Genomic DNA, 23,515 nt, shown 5'->3' on the forward strand with positions numbered 1-23,515 from the left:
GTCGACCTTCCCACTCCAAACTGGTTTGCGACCGACCGGTAGCTGTCTGGAGTTGCCAGCTTCCAGATTGCAATAGCCACCCACTTCTCCACTGGCAGGGCAGCTCTCAATCTCGTGTCCTTGCGCCGCAGGGTGGGGGCAAGCTCCTCACACAGTCCCATGAAAGTGGCTTTTCTCAACCGAAAGTTCTGCAGCCACTGCTCATCATCCCAGACTTTCATGAAGATGTGATCCCACCACTCGGTGCTTGTTTCCCGAGCCCAAAAGCAGCATTTCACGGTGCTGAGCATGTCCATGAATGCCACAAGCAATTGTGTGTCGTACGCGTTACGCGGCTCGATAGCATCGTCGGACTCCTCACCCTCACTCTCACTGTCACTTTGGATCTTAAGGAATAGTTCTTCAAACGTGACGTGCTAGTGAGACTTGTCAGCATACTCCTCAGCAGTTCGGACTCTATTTCCCGCAGACAGATCGTGCTGCACAGAAACCATTGAAAGGTGGCGCCAAAGGTGGACGGAAACAAAGGGATTTCTGGGATGCGAAGCGATGCATCACGGGGCATTGGTACAGGACCCAGAATCCCCCGCACCCACGCCCCCTTCCCACAACCCACAGTGCCAGAATGGAAAAAGGTGCTCTGTGGAATAGCTGCCCATAATGCACTGCTCCCAATAGCGCTGCAATTGCCGCAAATGTGGCCACAACAGTGCGCTGGGCAGCTGTCAGTGTGGACAGACTGCAGCGCTTTCCCTACTCAGCTGCACGAAGTCAGGTTTAACTCACAGCGCTGTACATCTGCAAGTGTAGCCAAGGCCTAAGTAAACTGTAGCTCCATTTGAGTCAGTGGGGATATTTACGTGCATCTCTGGTGGACTGGGGCCCAAAATGCTCCCACCAACTGGAGAAATGGAGGGTTTCTCTGTTGTGTACCCATGGGTCCTGTGGTATCCTATTGAATTTATAGTCATCTTCCGGATGCCTTGCACTGCCAGGCTCTCTGTAAAGGTGACTCATGGTCCATCCCTGTCTTCGCCCATCTTTCCTATAACCCAGTCCAAAGAGCAGCTTGGCAGCCTTCCCCATAGCCTCTGTGTACTTTGCTACTTCTACGCACGACTATCTTAAAACTTTTTTTTTGTTAATAAAAGGGTTAATCTGAAGTGTTCTGTTCCTCTCGTTCTGTTGTAAGCAGCCTGCATAGCTGTGCCTGCTCTCCCCTGCCCTTTGGTTTCAGTATTATGCGCACTTTTACTGTATTGGAGGGGTTTGTTTTCTTTCATGTGCCACAGTTGGAAAAATGGGGTTTATTTAATGTTGTACAAAATAAAAATCTATATCTGTTCCTTCTCCTGGTGTGTGTGTACCTTAGACCTCTGGTGTTGTACGGTATTTAATCTGGAAATGAGCAGTAGCTGGAAGTTACTACAGTCTAATGTGGAAAGATGGTCAGATTGGCCAAAGCTCTGATTTCACGCTAGCCTCCTCTGGTCCATTTGCTGGGTAGGGCCTGAGAACCCTGCCTTACCATACTCAGGGACGGCTCTATGTTTTTTGCCACCCCAAGCACGGCAGTAAGGCGGGCTTCGGCAGCATCCCTGCGGGCAATCTGCAGTCCCGCCGATTCGGCAGCGTTTCTGCGGGTGGTTTGCCGGTCCCGCGGCTTCGGCATACTTGCCGCCGAATTGCTGCTGAAACCGCAGGACCAGCAGACCTCCAGCAGGCACACCGCCGAAGGCCGCCTGACTGCCGCCCTCACAGCAACTGACATGCCGCCCCTCCCGCCCCCCTGCGGCTTGCCGCCCCAGGCACAGGCTTGCTGCGCTAGTGCCTGGAGCCGCCTCTGACCATACTCCATGCAAAGCGTTACATACATTAATTGCTACCCAAAATACAGTCTCACAAGTTCTTGTCGCACTCACCTAAACCATCCTGTCATAATGCTGGCTAGGTTGGCCATTCCAATTCTGGTAATAAACATACGCTACTTCAACAATGCAGAGTAGGAGGAAATACTTCTAGGGCTCTGTTCTAATTTATTTTGGGATTAGATTCCTTTTGAAATGTTTACTGCACATTTAATGAATAACATAAATTCAACAGTTTTCATTCGATAGTCTGGTTCCTTTTTATAAGGCAAAGTGGGCGGATAACGTTGTCTATAACACAAATGCTCTTCAGACTGGAAATAACTTTCCATAAGACCCAGGGAATTATTCCTGGCCAATTTCTAATTTCTCTCTTGCAAAATCCCTTCTGCATTTTCAGGCTTTGTCTGTTCTAGGAAATGTTAGCAAAAAATTCCCCACAGTCGCTATCCCGGGTCTAACTGTACGGAAATTCGATTTCTCTGCATTGACTGGGGATTGACCCCTGGCTCCAGGGTGGGAGATACTAATTCTCCCACTCATGAGACTTGGCCTGGATTTCCCTGGCCTGGCAGCACAGAGCACTAGCAATATGGCTGGAGGGCAGCCTGTATTTTCAGCAGGTGGCTGCAAATCCGTTTTTAGAAGGTGCCTCAAGGGTGAGGGCACTGGAGATCGGGCCCTCTGCTGAGCCCAGGGTTGCCAGCTCTCGCTATGTCTCAGGGAGGGACAGGATTTCAGGCCAGATGGGAGCTGGGCTGGCAATTACCAAGAATCTCCATCCCTGCCGGGGAAGAAACCCCCTCTGGCTGGCTGCCTTCCCTTTGCCCTGCCCCATGGGACAGGGCAGCCATTCAGGGCTCCTGCAGGAGGCAGACAGGGCTCCGCTCTGGAGCCGGCAGTTTTCTCACAGCCCAGCAGCTCATCCTGCCTCCCGTCCTGCAGCACCTGCCCTGTTTTCCCTGGTCCTCTCGGCAGGGGAGGGCAGCCCGGCCAAGTTTGAATGAGTGGCAATGAGAGAGAGAAATATATGCCTAGCTCATGTCGGTGAGACTCCAAATAAGCTGTGGAAAGGCTGGGGGGCTTCCAGCCACCCCTTCCCCTCCCGGCAGAGCCCACCCTTGCCTGGACAGGGTGCGCCAAGCGGGGTTCGGCTTAGCGAGCCGGGCAGCTGCGGGCGGGCGGGAGACGGAGCAAATCATTGGCAATCTGACTAAGCGTGACAACGAATGGCAGAAAAATCCCCCTTCTCCAGCAGGGTACTGCTCTGCTGGGGCTGGCCTGACATGCCGCAGCCTGCTGCACCCCAGCCTCAAGTGCAGCTGCAAGCCAGGTGGGTTAAACCCCGTTATCCTTGCACCCAGGGATTGCACAGGTGCTCTCTCGAGCTGAACAGGGCTGGCTGCATGCAGCTCAGTGCAAGGGAGGGGGATGGTGCCTGCTGGGCGTTCGGGCTTTCCGTGCAATGCCCAGGTGGGACCCGTGCATGGCAGCTGCCGGGGATGGGGGCAGCCAGGGGTGGGCAGTAATGGATGAAAGGAAAGGACAGAGCCTGGAGAGCTGCTGCCAGAGGCATGATGCCAGCTGAGCCCGGGCTGTGCAGAGGGGCTGCCTGACACTGCACTGCACCGGCGGATCTCCATGCTGCACAGCACCGGGGGGAGAAGAGGGGGGAGGAGGCGTGGGGGGCGGAGAAGCAGCAGCTAGAGCGGTGGAGGGGATGGGAGCCTCCTCCTCCTCATTCCCGGGGAGCTAGGCAACAGCCGACGCTGCCTGCAGCCCTGGAGGGAGCAAGCGAGCAGGGCTGGGGATGTGGGAGGGCAGCATGGAGCCGAGAGCCAGTCGGCGGCTGCATGCAAAACCCAGCTCCAGACTTTGAGTCCATAGCCCAGTGCTGGCTGCCCGGAAAGGCGTCGCTTTTGGAAAATGGGCTGAGGGGAAGCGGCTGCTTCCCCTGCACCACCCTAGCTACGCTACTGCCAGAACCCCATCTGGGCCTCCCTCCATTTCCCCTAGCCAGCTCCAAACTGAAACTCTCCAGCCTTTGTCTCTTTCCCGGGCCAGGAGGTCACCTGATCTCTTTGTTCTCCAACACCTTCAATTGGCACATTTGCAGGAGAGGGGCCCAGGCCACCTGTTTCCAGGAAACAGGGCGTCGGCCATTCTCTGTGCAGACAGCATCACACTGGCCCTTTAGGGCTCTGCCAGGGCTGGCTCCAGGCACCAGCTGCGCAAGCTGGTGCTTGGGGCGGCAGATTGTTGGAGGGGGCATTCTGCCCAATCCTAGGGCGGCACGACCGCTTTTTTTTTTTTGTTGTTGTTCCGCTCCGGCCGCCCTGTAGGGGGTGGCGGCGCGAAGAACCAGAGCGCCCTGCAGGGCAGTCCTCTTCCTTCCCTCCCCGCCGACCGGAGTGGAGCCCTCGCGGCAGGCAGCAGGAGGCAGCGCAGCAGGAGGGGCTGCATGGCAGCGCCCCGGCTGTAGCCCTGGCCGCCCCCTTCTCTCTCTCTCCTGCCCACTCCCTCCCCCTCCCCCCCAGTCGGTCCCCCTGCACCCGCGCTCCAGCTGCGCCGCAGGTTTTTTGTTTTTTTTTTTGCTTGGGGCGGCCAAAAAGCCAGAACCAGCCCTGGGCTCTGCATCAATCACACCCCCTTATCCCACCACCTAGATACTTAAGAAATGCAAAGGGGAAATTGAGGCACCCACACAGTATTCAGAGAAAACATTAAGAATATTCCCACTTCGTCACAGCAGGTGTAAATGAACCCTGTAGTTAGTAAGAAGTGGAAGGAGGAAGTACAAATACTAACTGTGAACACCAACGGCCCAGAGAAAGAGCGAGGATAGCTCTGTTTCTTGTGATCTGCTGCTATTTTTCCTGTGCTGAAGTAGAGTAAGAATATTTATACTGTATTATTACAGTGTTTTACACTTTCAGAGTGTCAGTGTGACCCACTCTCCTTGTACTGCAGCATTTGACTTTATTTCTCTGACAGGAAGCGAAAGATGCAGTGGGGAGGGGACATAGATTTTAGCTGGATACTCTGGGCCTCTGTTACATTATGGGCAACCCACCTGGCAGGTCACACCCTAGTCACCCTCTGAGGGCAGAGGTAGAGTGCAGGGGTGGGGAGGAGATTATAAATACAGGGGTTGAAGGGCTTTTATACACTTGAAAGTCTACAACGGCACAGCTGCAGCGCTGCAGCTGCACCTCTGTAGCCCTTTAGTGTAGACCCTACCTATGCCGACCGGAGGGGTTCTTCCTTTGCTTAAGTTGATCCACCTACCCGAGAGGGGTAGCTAGCTTGACAGAAGAATTGAAGACAGCCCTGTGGACTCGGTGGCTGATAGATGCAGCACTGAGAGATGTGTCTGCTGTGAGGGCTGGTCCCAACCCCGTACCACCGTGGATACAGGGCAGTGCTGTGCCAGCTTTATTTTCTAGGGCAGCCCCCATTGGGATAATGTTTGGTGCACCATGGTGTGTTCTATGGACCTAGAGGGAGAGTTGGGGGCAGTATTTGTTACTGTGGAGACCACAGAGCCTATGGAATTTACATTTAGCTATCAGCTGACTGCTCTAAACTGGAATTCTGTCTCAGTTAAAGAGAGAGAACGGGGCAGCACTTAGTGAGGTGAGGATTTGTGAATTCTTCACTGCCTTAGCTGGGTTTATGGGGAGAAGACAGTGCTCTATGGAGTGAGAGCCTTACAGAGATCCAGGGAACAGATATTGTAGAGGCTGCTTCCAATCCTGGTACCACACTGAATACAGGCTACAGATTTATGTTGCACCAGCAACTGAGAGATCCAGTCAACTCTTAAACCAAGCCTAGGGCTGGAACACTGCTAGCTGCCGAGATCCCCAGACTGTTTCGTTGCTCACCGAGTTCCCAAGTGTTTGAAACAACTGAGGTACTGCCATTTCTCAAGCTCTGAAGACACACTACATGTTACAACCAGACTGCAAAGACTGAGAAATCATCTCTAAGAGAAGATCAGTGGGGAATGTGTTTTGATGTGTGTGCTGAAGTATAGAACATGTTAAGTTGTAACAGAAACAAAAGGGGGACATTCTCTATAAGGAGAACCCATAGATTTATTGTTTAATTTTTTTAAATGTTATTCATAGTCATTACAATGTTTTCTCTGTGCATTAAATGTTTGTTTTATTAAGGCCATGTCTACACTCTGGGCGCTATGGTGACACAGAACACCACTGCAGCTACGCTGCTGTAGTGTAGATGTTTCTGGCTTTGATTACACTGGCGCTTTACAGCGCTGTACTTGCTGCGCTCAGGGGTGTGAAAAAACACCCCCCTGAGCGCAGCGAGTACAGCGCTGTAAAGCGCCAGTGTAATCAGAGCGTGCAGCGCTGAACGCTCGCTCGCAGCGCTGCAAGCTACTCCCCTCGGAGAGGTGGAGTATATACAGCACTGCGAGAGCTCTCTCGCAGTGCTGGCGGTGCGACTACACTTGCACTTTGCGGCAGCGCTGTGAAGTCCCGAGTGTAGCCAAGCCCTCCTTCAGTGACAGAAGGGGGTTGACTATTGCTGTAGGTAATTCACCTTTCCGAGTGGTGGTAGCTAGATCAATGGAAGAATTCTTCTATTGTTGTCTACGCTGGGGGTGAGGTTGGCATAGTTATGTCACTCAGGGATGTGAATCCTATTGATCTCATTGATGAAGGCTCCTAAATGCCTAAATCCTTACTGAAAATGAAACGTAGGCTCTTAAACCAGTTAGTCACTCCCATGCTGAATGGAGCAACAGTGAAACAGCTGAGAAACCTGGCCTAAGCCACTATGGATAGCCATCAGATAACTTGCTATCTCTCAGCTATGGCAGTTCTCTGGTGTGGCATGGGGAAGCCTTTGAAGATCTTTGGAGAAGCCTGCAGGAAAAAGGACCCTGCAGTATTTGTGTTGCATTGTAGAGGAGGATCTTCATCAAAGCACCAGCTGCTCTCACTAAGTGCAGGATCTTTGTGAAAGTTCCCAGCTGGCTCAGGAGCCAAGCTCTGGTACCAGCTGAACACTTCCCTGAAAACTGGGACCTTTCACAAAGAAATGACTATTTCTATGAAGAGTTGTGGGGTATTAATGATCTACAAACATACACATACACTGAGCAAACTCTGCAGCTGCAGGCTGCAGCCCACCAGCACACAACCCGGGATGGACAAGAGGGGCCATTTTGGCCAGGAACACCAGGGGAAACACCTACTTTTCTAGAGTGAAATGGGATTGTAATGGCCCCACAGCTTGGATGAGATCTCTGCGTATAGGTTGCTTCTGCAACACCAACATCAACCTGATGAAGGGCTGAGTCAGCCGTGCTGGGACTAAGGGAATCTGTGAATCACAAACCCCAGCTTTATAGCACAGAGCCATTCTCTCCAGTTCACTCTGTCATAGTGCTAGGATCCACCTCGCGACCCCTCACTGCACCTGGAGGAGCCTCTGATCTGGGGAACTTAAAGAGAGAAACATTCTGATACCCCTAGTTACCTTGAGTACTGTAGTCAATGGGACTACTCATGAAGATCCTAATCTGGGCAGTACACTGCACTGTAACTAACATATACGCGTCTGTATTAAATTTACCTGAGCAAATAACCCCGGCTGTGTCTCTGGGGGAGCAGGCTGGGTTGCCTAGGGCCATGCTAGAACAATCCCACAGGCAGGATTCAGTCCCTTCACAATGAAAAGTGTCGCTCCATACGGTTCCGTTCCCTTCCCCGAAATGGGATCCTCCCCGGATCGACTCGGCGTATCCACAGTTCAGCTGATGGCAGAGGACGTTGGCGTCTTGCAAATCCCAGTGGGAGGCACAGAGGCTTCCCCATGTGTCTCCATGTCGGATCTCCACTCTCCCGGAGCACTCGGTGCCGTTCACTAACCTGCCGCCCAGGCACCCTGAGCACAAGGGAAAGTGAGTGTCGAGGTGGCGCAGTGATCAGAGTTAATGGCAACGACAGGGAGGGGAGTGGGGAACAGGAAGGGATTGTTGCTCATGTTCAATAATAGCAGTTACTCTGTGGGGGCTGTGGGGCTATTCCACACCAGCACATTCACAAACTGATACTTGATCCATCTTACTTAGTGCAAAGGGAGGACAAGGGACCAGAATTTGGTTTCCTTGGTACATTCCATACTTAAGGCACCACAAGCATTTCACAGAGGGATCAGTTCCAGCAGACTTGGCTGGTGCAGGGACAAGGCGCCAATTTAGGGGCCAGGTCCCCACCTGGTGTAAATCAGCATAGCCTCACTGAGCCCAGTGGCACTTGGCCGATTGACACACTGTGAAGATCTGGCTGAGGATGTTCCCCAATGCCCAATTCTTTTCTTTCCCACTGCAGCTGCTCACCTGAACACACCACGCTGGCTTCGCTCCCAGGGGGACACTCAGTTGTGCTCAGCGCAGTAACAAGACAGTCTCTCAGACGGGATTTGTTTCTCTCACAGCCAAAAGTGCCGTTCCAGACAGGCCCATCTCCTGTGCCAAAGAGCTGCCCTGCTGGAATCGACAGGGCAAATCCACAGTCAAGCTGCTGGCAGAGGGTGCGGGCAGCCTGTAAATCCCACTGGGAGTCACAGAAGGTTCCCCAGGTGCCTCCGTGGCGAAGCTCCACTCTCCCCGAACACCTTGTGCTGCCGTTTGCCAGCCTGTACCCACCGTACCCTGAGAAGAAGGAGAATGGAGATCAGAGGGAAATTTCTGTTGGGATAATTATTTCCCAGTTTACTGGGCACTTTGTTAAATCAGGATGCTCAGACTTGATAATCAAGATCTTACAGTGCAGGCATTATTGCCAATGTCTGCCCTGGGTGAGGGGTTATGTAAGGTCAGGGTCACACTTGGGATGGATTCTGTGTGGGTGGGGTCAGTCTCTTCTTTGGCTCGTCAGAAGTCTGAAGGGGCTGTCCCCAGGATATCACACAAATGTCATGTGAAGAAACTGAAGTTCTTACGTGCCATGGGTGTTGTGTCTGCCCTAGATTTTTAGGAGCTCACTGAATCCAAACATTAGTACTCAGTGGTCTGACTGGGGGTGATATCACTACAGAGTGGTGATATTATAGCGAAGTGACAGCTCTGCAATTGTTAAGGTTAAGATTAGCTATTGTTTAAAGCTCAACTCTTCTAAGTGCTCTAAAATCTATATGGTTCCTTAAGTTGCCTTGATATTTGGTGTATCGTACAGTAGCACAGATTTCTATAAGTGACCCAAATTTGGAGCCATTTGAGCAAGCGGTTCCCAAGATACAGCGCCCAGAAAAAAGACAGCTTGTCTTAAAGTTGGAAGATTCTGGCAATTTAGTTTTGCTCACACAGAGAGATGAAACTAGGGCTCAGATCATTGCACCAGGGTCTCAGACATTCAAAGGTTACCCACAACAGAGTGTATGGCATCAACCAGCCCTTTGAGGGAAATCAAATTAAAATTTTATTTCAAAAAGAATTCACTTCTCCAGTGAGGTGCTTGAGAAATTTGCTTGCCTACTTGTGCACCTAAAGTATTATATTACGCATGTGCAGTGAGAGGGGCTAGCTATTTGGAAAACTACCAGTAAACTATGAGACATGGGTGGCTTTGAAGATAAATAGTGGTCACTGAAGTTGGGCACCAACCTGGAAAAATAAATAAATTAAAAAGCAGGTGTACGCCTCCAATCTGCCTCTCTTAAAGGGGGATTTTTATTTGGGAAAAATGTAATCTGAGTACAGTGGAATATTTGGAAGGAGCTCAATGGGAGGGAAGGGTGGTGGAAGAGTAGGTGGGACTAGGGGGAGAGAGTTTGGGGGATCAGATGATGGGGAGGGTGTGACACTATGCCCCATTTCCTTCATAGAGATATGGTTATGATATGATTATTGCATAACTAAGATGTATTTTATGCAAGGTGGGTCATGTAAGATATCATTGGAAAGGTTATGATTTACTGAATATGATTATCATATTTGTATGAATGTATCATTTTGGTATCTGAAGATAGGCATATTGTCTATACATCTAATACAAATGTGTTTACACCTGGGAAAACCCACTAGACAGAATGCAATCAGTCTAGATGACTGGCTGGAAAAGGTCATTAATAAAAACAATAGACCTTAGAAGATACTAATCTCCCACTGGGAAGCCTTCCTTGTCTCATGGCTGCTGTGGCATGTGACCATGTGACCATGTCACCTGATACGAGACTCTGTGATAATACTAGTGTTTTTTTCCACTGTCAGGGCATGGGAATCAAACTGGGAGACAAAGGGTTCCCGCCATATAGAAAAAAATATTTAAGGCAGGGGAGCGACATCATCAGGGTTCGTCCTTCTCTGACTCCCCACCCAAGAAAGAAGACTGCTGAAAACACCTGAGAAATAAAAGACTGGACTGCGGAGGGTTTTCTAGCCTGTGAAAGGAATATCTGGAGTTTTAAGCAGCTAGCAACTACAGCTTGCCTACAAGAATCTGCAATTTGCTACTTATAACCAATTTTGTAAGTATGTTAAGCTTAGATTGTGTTTTTGTTTTATTTGCTTGGTAATCTACTTTGATCTGTTTGCTATCCCTTATAATAACTTAACATCTATCTTTTGTGGTCAATACATTTGTTTTTGTTTTTTAGTTTAAAACCAGAGTGTGGAATTCATAACTGGGGGCAAAAGCTGTTGCAGATCTTCCTCCACACTCAGGGAGGGGCCAAATTTCATGAGCTTATGCTGTATAGTTCTCTGTGCAGCGCAAGACAGTATAACTTTGGGTTTACCCTCCAGAAGGGGGTGTGCACTTGAGTAACTGGGCAGTTCCTTAGCTGAGCCTTCCCATGCAGAGCTGATCTCAGCATCTGTGTGAAGCTGCAGCTGGGTGTGTCCCTACCTGTACATTTGTTGGAGCCCGGGAGAGGGCTTGACAGGCTGGTCAGAGCAGTACAGTGTAAAGGGAGCCCAGGCTGGTGGGTCAGGTGGGTTCAGTGGTACCCAGTTCCAGGTGGCACCCTGAGAAGGGGGGAACCCATCACAGAGGGAATGGGGTTTGAGGGAATGGGAGTGGAGGGGTGGGATGCTGGGAAGGTGGACATGATGGTGAGTGATGTGGGACTGGTGGAGAATAGGGCAGGGGCACTTGTGAGCCCCACAGTTCCCTCCTATGTGTGTGTGCAATGATTTGGGGACCCCCAACCCATCTATGGCCCTGCCCCCCAATATGACCCAGGTTCTGGAAAGAACTTGCATCAATGCAGGAGTCTCAGCCCCACTTCTACCCCCTCCCCGGGACCTGGAATCTAGAGGTCCTTGAAGCCCTAGTGGTGCTTGAGCTGCACTACCTGTCCCCATGGGTGTGCCAGGATCTGGGGAGCCCTGCTTGTCTATGGGGGTTTGATCGCCTTCCTGGCCTCCTCATGTAAGCCAGGTTCTAGAGGGGTCTTTCCTTTCCTTTAATGTTGCTGCCCCTTTTTCCTGCACCCCACGTCAGCAGCTCTGCTGGCAGGGAACCTACTGGCAGGGCTGCCGACAGGCGTGGGGTAAAAGAGGCAGCTGCCCCAGGGCCCACTGATGTAAAAGCGCCCAGGGGTCCTGGCCGCCACTGCCGTGGAAGCGGCCAGAGCCCCGGGACCTTTTAAATTGCTACCGGATCTGCAGGTGGCATGGGCCAGGAAGCTCAGATGGGCTGGCTGGGGGATGCTGACCCCCAGCCCCTCCCTTCCGCCCAAATCCCTGCCCCTTATCAGTAAGTCTTTTATGTTACTTTCATCCCTGCCAACATCACACTGCTGAGATGGGGTGAGGAGCTGGGAATGGTTATCTTTGACACATATCAAAAACTCTCCTGAACTGGTGTGTTTGTGGGTGAGAGGGAATGGAATACCCACAGACAGAAATGGAGCAGTTCACACATCTTAGGGATATTGTTTCAGGTGAATTCATCTCCCTGGGGTGTTCTCTTTCAGCTGAGAACATCTCATTGAAAAAGAAGCCTTGTGGAATGCAAATGAAGAACTCTAACAAAAAAGTACTAATTTCAAAGCAAGTGGGCATTGTGTATAATGATCAGAGGTCAAAGACTCAAAATGCATTCCTCACTCTCTGTCATCAAAGGAAGAGTCCATATGGATAGTGACCCTGTCGACTTGTTTTCTGTGAGAAGAAGCTGTAAGTATGTAATCAGGGAAAGATTCTTAATCTCGGGACTGTTTTGATTCTAACAAGATGGAATAACTGGATGAGAAGATGGAGATCCCCTGAGTTATTCTGGGTAGACATTTGGGAAACTGGCAGATGCCTACATCTCTGCTACCATTTGGAATTATAGACTGTGACTCACCAGTACATATATCTGACATGCCTTAACCTCTGAATAACTCTCATTTCTTTTCCTTAGCTAATAAACATTTAGTTAGTTTACTATAGAATTGTCTACCAGAGTTGTCTTTGGTGTAAGATCTAGGGTACCAACTGATCTGAGGTAAGTGACTGGTCTCCTGGCATTCTGAGCAGTCTAAATGTGATGTGATTTTTGGTGTAAGTGACCAATTACAACTAAATCCAATTTGTCTAGGTGGAAAGATGGACTAGAGAGTCCAAGGGGACTGTCTGTGACTCCGTGGTAAGATTGGTACAGTGATTCAGGAGTTCACATTTGTTACTGGCTTGGTGAAATCTAATTATAGAACACACCACTAGTTTGAGTTGTGTGCCCTGAGGTAGGAACTCACACTCATGAGCCACTCCAGACAGCATGGCAGTTACAAACAAAACAAAATAAAACACACTTTCTAGGGTCTAAGACTTAACTTTAGCAAGCTACAATCTTTGCCGCAACCGATTTCTCACATCAAGCTACCAGCATCTTCAGCCCTTTTCGCAGGCTGATCCATTGTTCCCAGAATCAGGGCTGCTGTCCGCTTTACCCCCTAAATGATGGGTAACTAAGTGGTTTCTTTTTATAGTCCAGAAAACCTTTGAAATGTATTCATCTGAAGTGCACCCCCAGATAAAGTTCTTCTCCCTTGCTGTTTGACTCTTCCAAGTGACTGCTCATACCCCTGTTGACTCATACAATGGAGACACAGGCAAAACAACATTCCTTTGTCTAGGACAAACTTTTTTATCAAGTCTGACCCCAAAATATATTTTAGGAACTTATTTCTTGCACTTATACATAACTCTTTACTCACAGTCTGTATATACATCTTGCAATGATATAAATGACCGTGTGTCACTATTTTTATATATCTTACTCCATATACTTTTATAGTACAATAATAATGAATATATTCAGTTGATTCAATTGCTTATTCTTTGTGGTTCAGACCCCCTGTTCTCCCCCTGGGGTGTCTGGACCTTGATTGTCACACTAAGGTACTTAAGGAACTAGCTTAAATAATATTAGAACTGTTAGCAATTACACTTCCTTAGAGGCAAAAGACCCCGCCATCCCCTAGTGAACAGAGCCTCATGCTCCCACTCTCCTCCACTCATCCATTGACAACTAGCAGTAACATGTTCAAGAATATTTAGATAAGTTAAATGTATTCAAGTTTGCAGGGTTTGATGAAATTCATCCTAGGTTACTGAAGGAACTAGCTGAAGGAATCTTAGGGCAGGGCTTCACTACCCGCCGGATCGTGGGTAGTGATCAATCTATCGGGGGTCAATTTATTGTGTCTAGTGTAGATGCAATAAAATCGATCCCCAATCGCACTCCCCGTCAACTCTGGAACTCCAGCTCGCGAGAGGCGGAAGCGGAGTCGACGGGGGAGCGGCAGCAGTTGAGTTGCTGCCGTCCTCACGGCCAGGTAAACTGACCTAAGATACGCCGACTTCAGCTATGCTATTTGCATAGCTGAAGTTGCGTATCTTAGGTCGACCCCCCTGCTAGTGTAGACCTGGGCTTAGAATCATTAGCAATTATCTTTGAGAACTCATGGAGGATGGGTGAATTCCCAGAGGGCTGGAGAAGGGCCACCCCAGTACCTATCTTTAAAAAGGGGAACAAAGAGGACCCAGAGAACTATAGACCAGTCAGCCCAACTTTGATACCTGGAATGATACAAGAACAAATTATGAAACAATCAGTTTGTAAGCACCTAGAGGAGACTAAATTTATAAAGAATGATCAGCATAGATTTGTCAAGAACAAATCATGCCAAACTAACCTAATTTCCTTTTTTGACAGTGTTACTGACCTCAAGGATGCCGGGCGGAGCGGAGCTGTAGCCATGGTATATCTTGATTTTAGTAAGGTTTTTGACACAGTCTCACATTGCATTGTCATAAGCCGGGGTGGGCAAACTATGGCCCGTGAGACACATCCAGCCCGCGGGACCATCCTGCCTGGCCCCTGAGCTCCCGGCCGGGGAGGCTAGCCCCCGGCCCCTCCCCCACTGTTCCCACCCCACAGCTACACCACTGCATGGACAGCGCTCTGGGGGGTGGAGCAGAGCGGCAGCGTGTCTAGCTCCGGGCGGCGCGGCAGGCAGACATGCTGTGCTGCATGCTCTGCTCGGTGTGATAAGTGGGCCAGGGCCAGGGCCGGGGCTGGGGGGTAGTATAAGGGACAGCGGGACCCGGGGGGCAGTCAGGGGACAGGGAGCAGGGGGCGGTTAGATGGGGAGGAGTTTCTGGGGGGGGGGGCAGTCAGGGGATGGGGAACGGGGGGTTGGATAGGGATGGGATCCCGGGGGGCCTGTAAGGGGGCGAGGGTGTGGATGAGGTCGGGGCACTCAGGGGACTGGGAGCAGGGGAGTTGGATGGGGGTGGGGTCCCAGGGGGTGGTTAGGGGTGGGGGGTCCCAGGAGGGGGCAGTTAGGGGACAAGGAGCAGGGGTGGTTGGATGGGTCAGGGGTTCTGAAGGGGGAAGTCAGGGGGCGGGAAGTGGGCGGGTTCGGATAGGGGGTGAGGGCCAGGCTGTTTGGGGAGGCACAGCCTTCCCTACCTGGCCCTCCATACAGTTTTGCAACCCCAATATGGCCGTCGGGCCAAAAAGTTTGCCCATCCCTGTCATAAGCAAACTAGGAAAATGCTGTCTAGAGACAATTATTATAAGGTGGGGAGTGCACAACTTGTTGAAAGACTGTCCTCAAAGAGTTGTTATCAATGGTTTGGTATCAAACTGGAGGCTGTATCTAGTGTGGTCCCGCAGCGGACATTCCTGGGTCCAGTGTTATTCAGTATTTTCATTAATGACTTGGATAATGGAGTGGAGAGTATGCTTATAAAATTTGCAGATTACACCAAGCTGAGAGAGGTTGCAAACACTTTGGAGGACAGGATTAGAATTAAAAATAACCTTGACAAATTGGAGAACGGGTTTGGAATCAACAAGATGAAATTCAATAAAGACAAGCTCAAAGTACTACACTTAGGAAGAAAAATCAAATCCACAACTACAAAATAGGAAATAATTGGATAGATGGTAGTGTGGTGAGATGTTGATAGATGTTTGGCTACATGTGTGTGTTCCCTCTGTGTGCTACCCCAGCCCTGCGCAGACAGATGGCAGAGCAGACCTCGAGCAAACTGCCCTATGACCACAAGATCTATTAAGGGACAAAGGCACCAGGCCAGGTTTATTGTTGGCACAGCACTTCAATAGTACCTGGCAGACTCTACAAGGATACTAAGACATGTATGCTTGTGACAATGGATGCAGCTCAGTGAATGGAGGGACTTTCCATTCCCCCGTCGGCTGGACAAAGATGAACCTGCACCCTCTGAGTTACATCATTATACCCCACTACAAACAAGTTAGTATTGCCCCTCTGAAATAGTTACTGCCACATGACATCACCTTGTACATGTTGGCTTGATTAAACCATCTCTATTATGTACTGTCATCCTGACCTTATCTTTTAGGAGGGGTCAGTATGTTCCTGTTATTCTTGAGGAATGTTTTTGTACCATCCTAGATATTGGGATGTTCTGCTACCACTTGATATTGGGATGTGTTTACATAAGTACTCTGTGCCTAGCACTTCTTCGGAATGTGTTGTTCTGCAACATCCACCCTGTTCTTGCCAGGTTCTGTGAGCAGGGTCCTGTCTCATACCAGGCCTCTGATACAAGGGCTTATGTCTCAGGTTCTCTTCTTACTACAAGTAGTACTGCTGAAAAGGATCTGGGGGTAACAGTAGAGCACAAATTGAACATGACTCAATAGTGTTATGCAATTGTGAAAAAGGCTAATATCATTCTGAGATGCATTAACATAAGTGTCATATGTAAGACATGGGAGGTAATTGTTCTGCTCTACTTGGTACTGGTTAGGCTTCAGCTGGTGTACTAGAAAAGATGTGGACAATCTTTTGTATGTGGAGAACAACAAAAATGATAAAAGGTTTAGAAAACCTGACCTATGAAGAAAAGTTTAAAAAATGGGGCATCTTAAGTCTAGAGGAAAGAGGACCCCCATTTTGATTTAAAAATTTGGGGGGACCCCCACCCCCCGCTGCTCAGCGCTTGCTCTGCCCCATTCCCTGCCTCTTCTCCAAGGCCATGCCCCTGTCCCTCCCTCTCTCTGAGGCCAAACCCTTGCTCACTCCATCCCCCCTCCTTCCGTCACTTGCTCTCCTCCACCGTCACTCACTTTCACCAGGCTGGTGCAGGGGGTTGGGATTCAGAATGGGGTGCGGGCTCTGGGAGGTAGTTTGGGTGTAGGAGGGGGTGCAGGGTGTGGGATTTTGGAAGGAGTTTGGGTGCAGGAGGGGGTGAGGGGTGCCGGATCTGGGAGGGAGTTTGGATGCAGGCTCTAGGCTGGGGTGGGGGTGTGGAACGGAGTGAGGACTCTGAGCTGGCGGCGCTTACCTCGAGCAGCTCCCGAAAAAGACTGGCATATCCTGCTGTCAGTGGTTCCTGGCCAATGGGAGCTGCAGAGTCAGCACTTGGGCTGAGAGCAGCATGCAGAAACCTCCTGCCCCCCCACCTAGGGCCGTAGAGACGTACTGTCCGCTTCCGGGAACGGTGCGGACCCAGGGTCCCTGCACCTCCACCTCCCTGCCAGCGCCTCCTTCACGCTGGGGAACAGCTGTTCCCCAGCGTGAAGGAGGCTGGCAGGGAGGGGGAGGAGTTGAGGGAGGAAGAGGAGTTGATCAGCGGGGCTTGCTGACCCCCTGGAGTACCCTCAGGGACTCGAGTTTGAGAAATGCTGAGTTAGGTGATAGGAGCTAAAGGTATCGCATGTGCATGCTGTGATAAAGCATGGCCAGAGGGCAGCAGGAGAGTGATCCTATTGGGAGATATGTAAGCCCCAGAATGATGAGAGCCTTATTCCCAGTAGAGGGAAGAGAGGCTGCTACAAATTAATTAGAGCACCTGAAACCAATTAAGCCAATTAGAGCACCCGAAGCTAGTCAGCTGATAAAAAAAACCCTGCTTCAATCAGACAGTTGGAGGAGTTGAAGCAGAGTGATTTGGTGTTGGAGCAGAGAGTAGTTTGGAGGAAAGCAGTTTGAAGGAGCTGAAGCAGAGTGGTTTGCTGTTGGAGCAGAGAGCAGTTTGGAGAAGTGCTGTGGCAGGCCAGAAGACCAAGACCCTAGGTAAAGGGAAATTGGGCTTGTGCAGAGCAGAGGGACTCTACAGACACAAGGGGCTGAGAGAAACTTGGCCAAGCAGAGAGAGGGCAGAAAGCCCCACAAGCTGAAGGGTGGGAGAGGGAAGTAGCCCAGGGGAAGGAATCGCTAGTTCAAGTGGTTTACCGCTATTCCTAGGGCCCCTGGGCTGGGACCTGGAGTAGAGGGTGGACCTGGGTCCCTCCCTCTTCACTCCCCTTTTCTGGGATGCTAGTGGTACAGTTGATACCCCAGTTCAGGGGTGAGAAATGGCATCCTGAACCCCCACAAGAGGAGAAAGCACAGGACCCATTATAATAGTGCTGGCAATTTGCCACAGTACATTGCAATTTGACAATGCAAATGTTTTTAATTTATATTCTTTCTATGTTTGTTGCCTAATATTTGCTTCCAGAAGTTACTGTTGCTTCATATGACTTTACAAATTACACCCATGCAATAGCATGGCTTTCAGCTAGTCAATCAGATCTGTATGAATGGGTGGCAAAAAGCCAACCCCCATTGCAGGGCAATAACATAAAAGTAGCCACAACTGCTCCAATTCTGTCAAGTAAGTTTAAAATAACACCTGGCTCCTTCATAGCAGTATGCATTCAAGTGCCTGAAAGCATTTTACACTAATGAAGTTAAGCCTCACACCCACTTGTTGAGGTAGGTAGTATATTGTTGTCTCCATTTTACAGAATGGGGAAATTGAGACATGGAACATTTTTAAATACAGCAGCAGAGTGTGAAACAAAGACCAGGTCTTGTGATTTATGCTTCTGTTTTCTGACCAGTACACCCTGCCCCCTCCCTTTACAGATCTATCTGAGTAGGGAGGAGAGTGCTCAGCAGTGGAGAACATGTGTCACTAGTGGAGGATAAGGGGAATAAGAGCTCTGCTGGGATCCTATTTGTGTAGTGGAAGAAAAGTGAATCGAATTGTCCCTGTTTATTGGCGAGACTTGAAATAGAGTGAGGAATGTGAGCAAGATAATGGGGTTTCCCACCAACACAGCTTGTCTCCCCCTAGGTGATGGGAGAGTGGAGCCACCCTCTCTAGCAGACAGGAATTCTTTGGAGCAACATGGAAACACACAAAGTCTTCTTGGAAGTCGGTTCACAGGAGGGATATGTAGATGTGGGAGAAAAGAGACTGAGCAGCCCAGCTGTAGGTCCCATGTTAGTGACCTATTAAAGTGATCAGAATGAATTCTTACCTGAGCACAATACGCCAACATCATGAGCATGGGAGCATGTGTTAGGACGGGAGATCCTGGGACATTTCTCAAGAAGAGACTCATTCCCCACACACTGGAACTCTTCCTTCCAGATCAGATCACGTCCTTCTCCAAAGTGAGCTGCTTCCAATGTGGCTACAGTCTGTCCACACCCTAATTCATTGCAGATAACGGTAGCAGCTTTGAAATCTAAGTGCGAATCACAGACTGTCTCCCATGTTTTCCCATGTTTGACTTCAACACGTCCTGAGCAGGCAGTGTCCGCTCCAATCAGCCGGACCTCAATGTGACCTAGAGAATCAATACATTCATCAGTGCATGCTGATTATACTGCAATCCTACTGCCTCTCCCATGCCTTCATGGGGACAAAATGAAGGGCACCTTCTCCCAACAGAAAAGACATTTGTTAAATAGGGTAGGCCTTTACCCTGTATGCCAGTTCCTGTGTTCCAGTGATAAGAGAGAGTTTGAATAAGAGGGCAAAGTGTGACACTGCTGGGGGCTGGGGAAAGACAGTGACAATTCTTGGGAGTGCATAGGTAGAACACAAAGCAGAGTGTTAGTGTGCATGTGTTGGCATTTCTTAGGAAGGATGTTGTGTTCTGCTTCAGTGACACACAATAGTGATTGGGTTAGTGTCTAAATCAGAACCATAAGAACAAAAGGCTTTCAATGTCAAAGTAGTGACAAAAGATGAAACTTCCAAAAACACTTTTTATGACCACAAGTCCCACCAAAAGCCAATGGAACTTATGTGCCTAATTCATTTACGCACTTTTGAAAATACATGGAAAAGAAAACAGCTTCTTGGTTTTTAATTCACTGATTCATTGGGTGACCTTGCAGTCTTTGTTTGCTTGCAGGAACAGGGAGATTCCTTGGAATGGTGACTTTTGCACAAGCTCAGTAAGAGCAGAACATGTGTTTAATACTGGGAGAGAGGGCAGATATAGCTCCCTTCCTATTGCTGGTGCTGCTGACTCCAAAAATCTCTTTGCCTTTCCCCAGCCAGGTGGCACCCCCACCCCTGACCTCATCCAGGGAGTCTCAGAGAGCATAGCTGCAGATCATGCCTTTAGAGAGACTTTGTGAGGGGGTAATAAGGTTATAACCTTATGCTAGTGAATGCAGCTAGTTACCTGTGTGTGCCTAGGACATTTAGCTTCAATGTACTTTACCTATTCTTCATCCAAGAAATACCTGTGGTGACAAGAGGCTTCTCAGCCTGCTTGGGAACTATAAAAAAGGACTCAGGCCTGATCCTGTTTATTTCAGAGCTACATAAATTTCACCAGGAGAAGTTCAAGAAGTAAGACTGAGGTGTCCAGGCGTGCCTGGATTACCCTGCAAATTCTCATGGACGAATTTGACCAAACTCTATACATGGATTGCCTAATGGACTATAGATTTTAAATTGATTCCAGAAGGATTTTTTTACAAATCAGCAGCCTTGCCAGTTCTCCAGTGAAACTGACCTAAGGAATTATCTGTATTAGGGCTGTCGATTAATCACAGTTAACTCATGCGATTAACTAAAAAAAATTCGGGTGATTAAAAAAATTAATTGCGATTAATCGCACTGTTAAACAATAGAATACCAATTGAAATGTATTAAATATTTTGGATGTTTTTCTACAATTTTAAATATATTGATTTCAATTACAACACAGTATACAAAGTTGACAGTGCTCACTGTATATTATTATTTTTATTACAAATATTTGCACTGCAAAAATGGCAAACAAAAGAAAATGGAATTTTCAATTCACCCCATACAAGTACTGTAGAGCAGTCTCTTTATCATGTGAGTGCAACTTACAAATGTAGATTTTTTTCTTTTTTTTTTTTTGTTACATCACTGCACTCAAAAACAAAAGAATGTAATACTTCAGAACCTACAAGTCCACTCGGTCCTGCTTCTTGTTCAGCCAATCGCTCAGATAAACAAGCTTGTTTACTTTTACAGGAGATAATGCTGCCTGCTTCTTATTTACAGTGTCACCTGAAAGTGAGAACAGGCGTTCGCAAGGCACTTTTGTAGCCGGCATTGCAAGGTATTTACATGCTAGTTATGCTAAACATTCGTGTGCCCCTTCATGTGACAGCCACCATTCCAGAGGACATGCTTCCATGCTGATGATGCTTGTTACAAATTTAATTAATGCGTTATTTTTTTAACTGAACTACTTGGGGGAGAATTGTATGTCTCCTATTCTGTTTTACCCTCATTCTGCCATATATTTCATGTTATAGCAGTCTCGGATGATGACCCAGCACATGTTGTTCATCATAAGAACACTTTCACTGCAGATCTGACAAAACATAAAGAAGGTACCAATGTTAGATTTCTAAAGATAGCTATAGCACTCGACCTAAAGTTTTAGAATCTGAAGTGCCTTCCAAAATGTAAGAGGGACGGGGTGTGGAGCATGCTTTCAGAAGCCTTAAAAGAGCAACAGTCCAATGCAGAAACTGCAGAACCCAAACCACCAAAAAAGAAAATCAACTTTTCTGCTGGTGGCATCTGATTCTGATGATGAAAATGAACATGAGTCGTTCCACACTGCTTTGGATGGTTATCGAGCAGACCCCATTATCAGCATGGACGCATGCTCTCTGAATCGGTGGTTGAAGCATGAAGGGATATATGAATCTTTAGTGCATCTGGCACATACATATCTTGCAACACCTGCTACAACAGTGCTATGAGAACGCCTGTTCTCACTTTCAGGTGATATTGTAAACAAGAATTGGGCAACATTATCTCCTGCAAATGTAACCAAATTTGTTTGTCTGAGCGATTGGCTGAACAAGAAGTAAGACTGAGTGGAATTGTAGGCTCTAAACTTGTACATTGTTCTATTTTTGAATGCAGTTATTTTTTGTACACAATTCTACACTTGTAAGTTCAACTTTCATGATAAACAGATTGCACTACAGTACTTGTATTAAGTGAATTGAAAAATACTATTTCTTTTGTTTTTTACAGTGCAAATATTTGTAATCAAAATAAAGTGAGCACTGTACACTTTGTACTCTGTGTTGTAATTGAAATAAATATATTTGAAAATGTAGAACATATCCAAAACAATTTAAACAAATGGTATTCTATTATTGTTTAACAGTGCGATTAATCACGCAATTAATCGTGATTAATTTTTTTAATTGCTTGACAGCCCTAATCTGTATATATAATCAGTCAACCACAGAAACTCTTTCTTTATTTTTTAACAAATTTTAGATTAGTTAATAAGAATTGGCTGTAAGCATGTATTTGGGTAAGATCTGAAATATTCGTTGACCTGAGGGGTAATGTATCTGATCCTTTGGGAACGGGTAGCAAATCTATTCTGTTCTTCTTCTCCAGATAAGACTGGGTAACGTTGCTGTAAGTGGCTGGTGTAAACCAGGGCAGACATTAAGTGGCTCTAAACAGAAGTGCAAAGCTGGTGTATAGGGATCCTACTTGATGATAATAATACCTATCAATGTCATGCTCCATGCTGGTATCTCTGCTCTTCTCCCTTGGTGAGACACATCCATTTTCATGCTTCTCCCTCTGTACTGCCTTGGTGTACACAACTGCTGCCTGGCATGTAGACTATGGGAATTGTGATGTATTTGGCTTGGTGCAATATGGATCATTGGCCATACAGGTTTTCAGCAGGTGTAGGATATGAAGGCCACAGAGGGGCCATGCAGGCAAGACAGGTGGGAGACGGAAAGTGGCAAAGAAGCTCAGCTGATTATTGATGGGTAACGTGGGACCTTTCAACATACTGCTTATCAGGAGGGGAAAGGGTCATTTTGAAGGCCAATACATGTGAATATTGCCCTAGCACAGACTCTGGGCAACTATACAGTGGCTGTGGCCTGGGAGCAGAGCTCACAAACTGCCAAGACCCAGACTTGGGTTACAATGTGTGACCAAGACTCAAAATGAAGGACACAAAACTAATTAGTGCAGGAAAATTAAAATGCTTAGTGATCCTTTCCTTTAGTATAAATGACTCTAACTTCTGGGAAATGATTCTTCATTTCTGATGAAAATTATTTTCAATAATAGATGTGAGTGGACACTCAATGTAAGTGGCTCATCGGTCACTTTGCGACCACAATGAGTTACACCCCTCAAAATGAGGTACGCAAGAGTGAGTCTTATAGGAGTGAGGGTTTCTCAGACAGGAAATAGACTCCACATTCATTCAGTATTTGCCTTGTAAATGCTTGTGCCTAATTCCCAGACAGCCGGTCGGGTTCCTCTGTACCCTCTGGATATTCCTCAAGTCCCGAAACCACAGTGACAGGCCCTCAAATTCAGGATTTACAAGCCCAGAGCTGTTGCCACAGAGACAAAAACAGGCTCAGTGGGAAGGGGTGTGTGGCTGCAAGACTCCCATATTTGGTTCCTCACATTATGCAAATAAGCTGCTGTCTGCACTTGTGCATTTCTGGTATAAAAATACTGGGGAATAAGGATGGTGCAGCTCAGTCAATTGCACCAAGATCACAAGAGACAGTGTGGCTGCAGGACTCACTTTACACAGGAAACCCAGAATGAAGCCTAGAGAGAGACCCTTGGCCCTGCTATATCCTTGCACCAGTGCTGAACCTGGCACACAGATTGAGAGGGGAGCCAATGCACCTCCATCTGCTGGGGGTTACTCTAGCTCAGGGCTTCTTGAGGATCTCTTTATGCTATGTGTATTTGCTCAGGATGGGGAGGGGGCGTCTTTTAGTGACTTTGTGTCCCCTTTGTGCTGCCATAGGTCATAGCTGGGGCCAAAACAGGTATAAGCTGATCTAATCTGAACAAGTTGAGGCTCAGGGCTCCTCTCCTGCTGCCTCAG

At 48.2% G+C, this 23,515-nt stretch overlaps 1 protein-coding gene across 1 annotated transcript in view; it reads right to left on the reverse strand.

Annotated features, from left to right (window-relative positions):
• Window positions 1-23,515, reverse strand: part of LOC117874114 (scavenger receptor cysteine-rich type 1 protein M130-like) — a 183,544-nt gene that overhangs the window by 146,213 nt on the left and 13,816 nt on the right. The window contains exons 2-4 of the mRNA XM_034763975.1: window positions 18,644-18,955; window positions 8,242-8,556; window positions 7,476-7,787 (exon numbers count right to left, since the gene is read on the reverse strand). Coding sequence (XP_034619866.1) covers window positions 7,476-7,787; window positions 8,242-8,556; window positions 18,644-18,955 — 939 coding nt within the window. The remainder of the gene's footprint in view (window positions 1-7,475; window positions 7,788-8,241; window positions 8,557-18,643; window positions 18,956-23,515) is intronic.

Source organism: Trachemys scripta, chromosome 1 (genome assembly GCF_013100865.1).
Source record: "Trachemys scripta elegans isolate TJP31775 chromosome 1, CAS_Tse_1.0, whole genome shotgun sequence".
NCBI classification, from domain to species: domain Eukaryota; kingdom Metazoa; phylum Chordata; order Testudines; family Emydidae; genus Trachemys; species Trachemys scripta.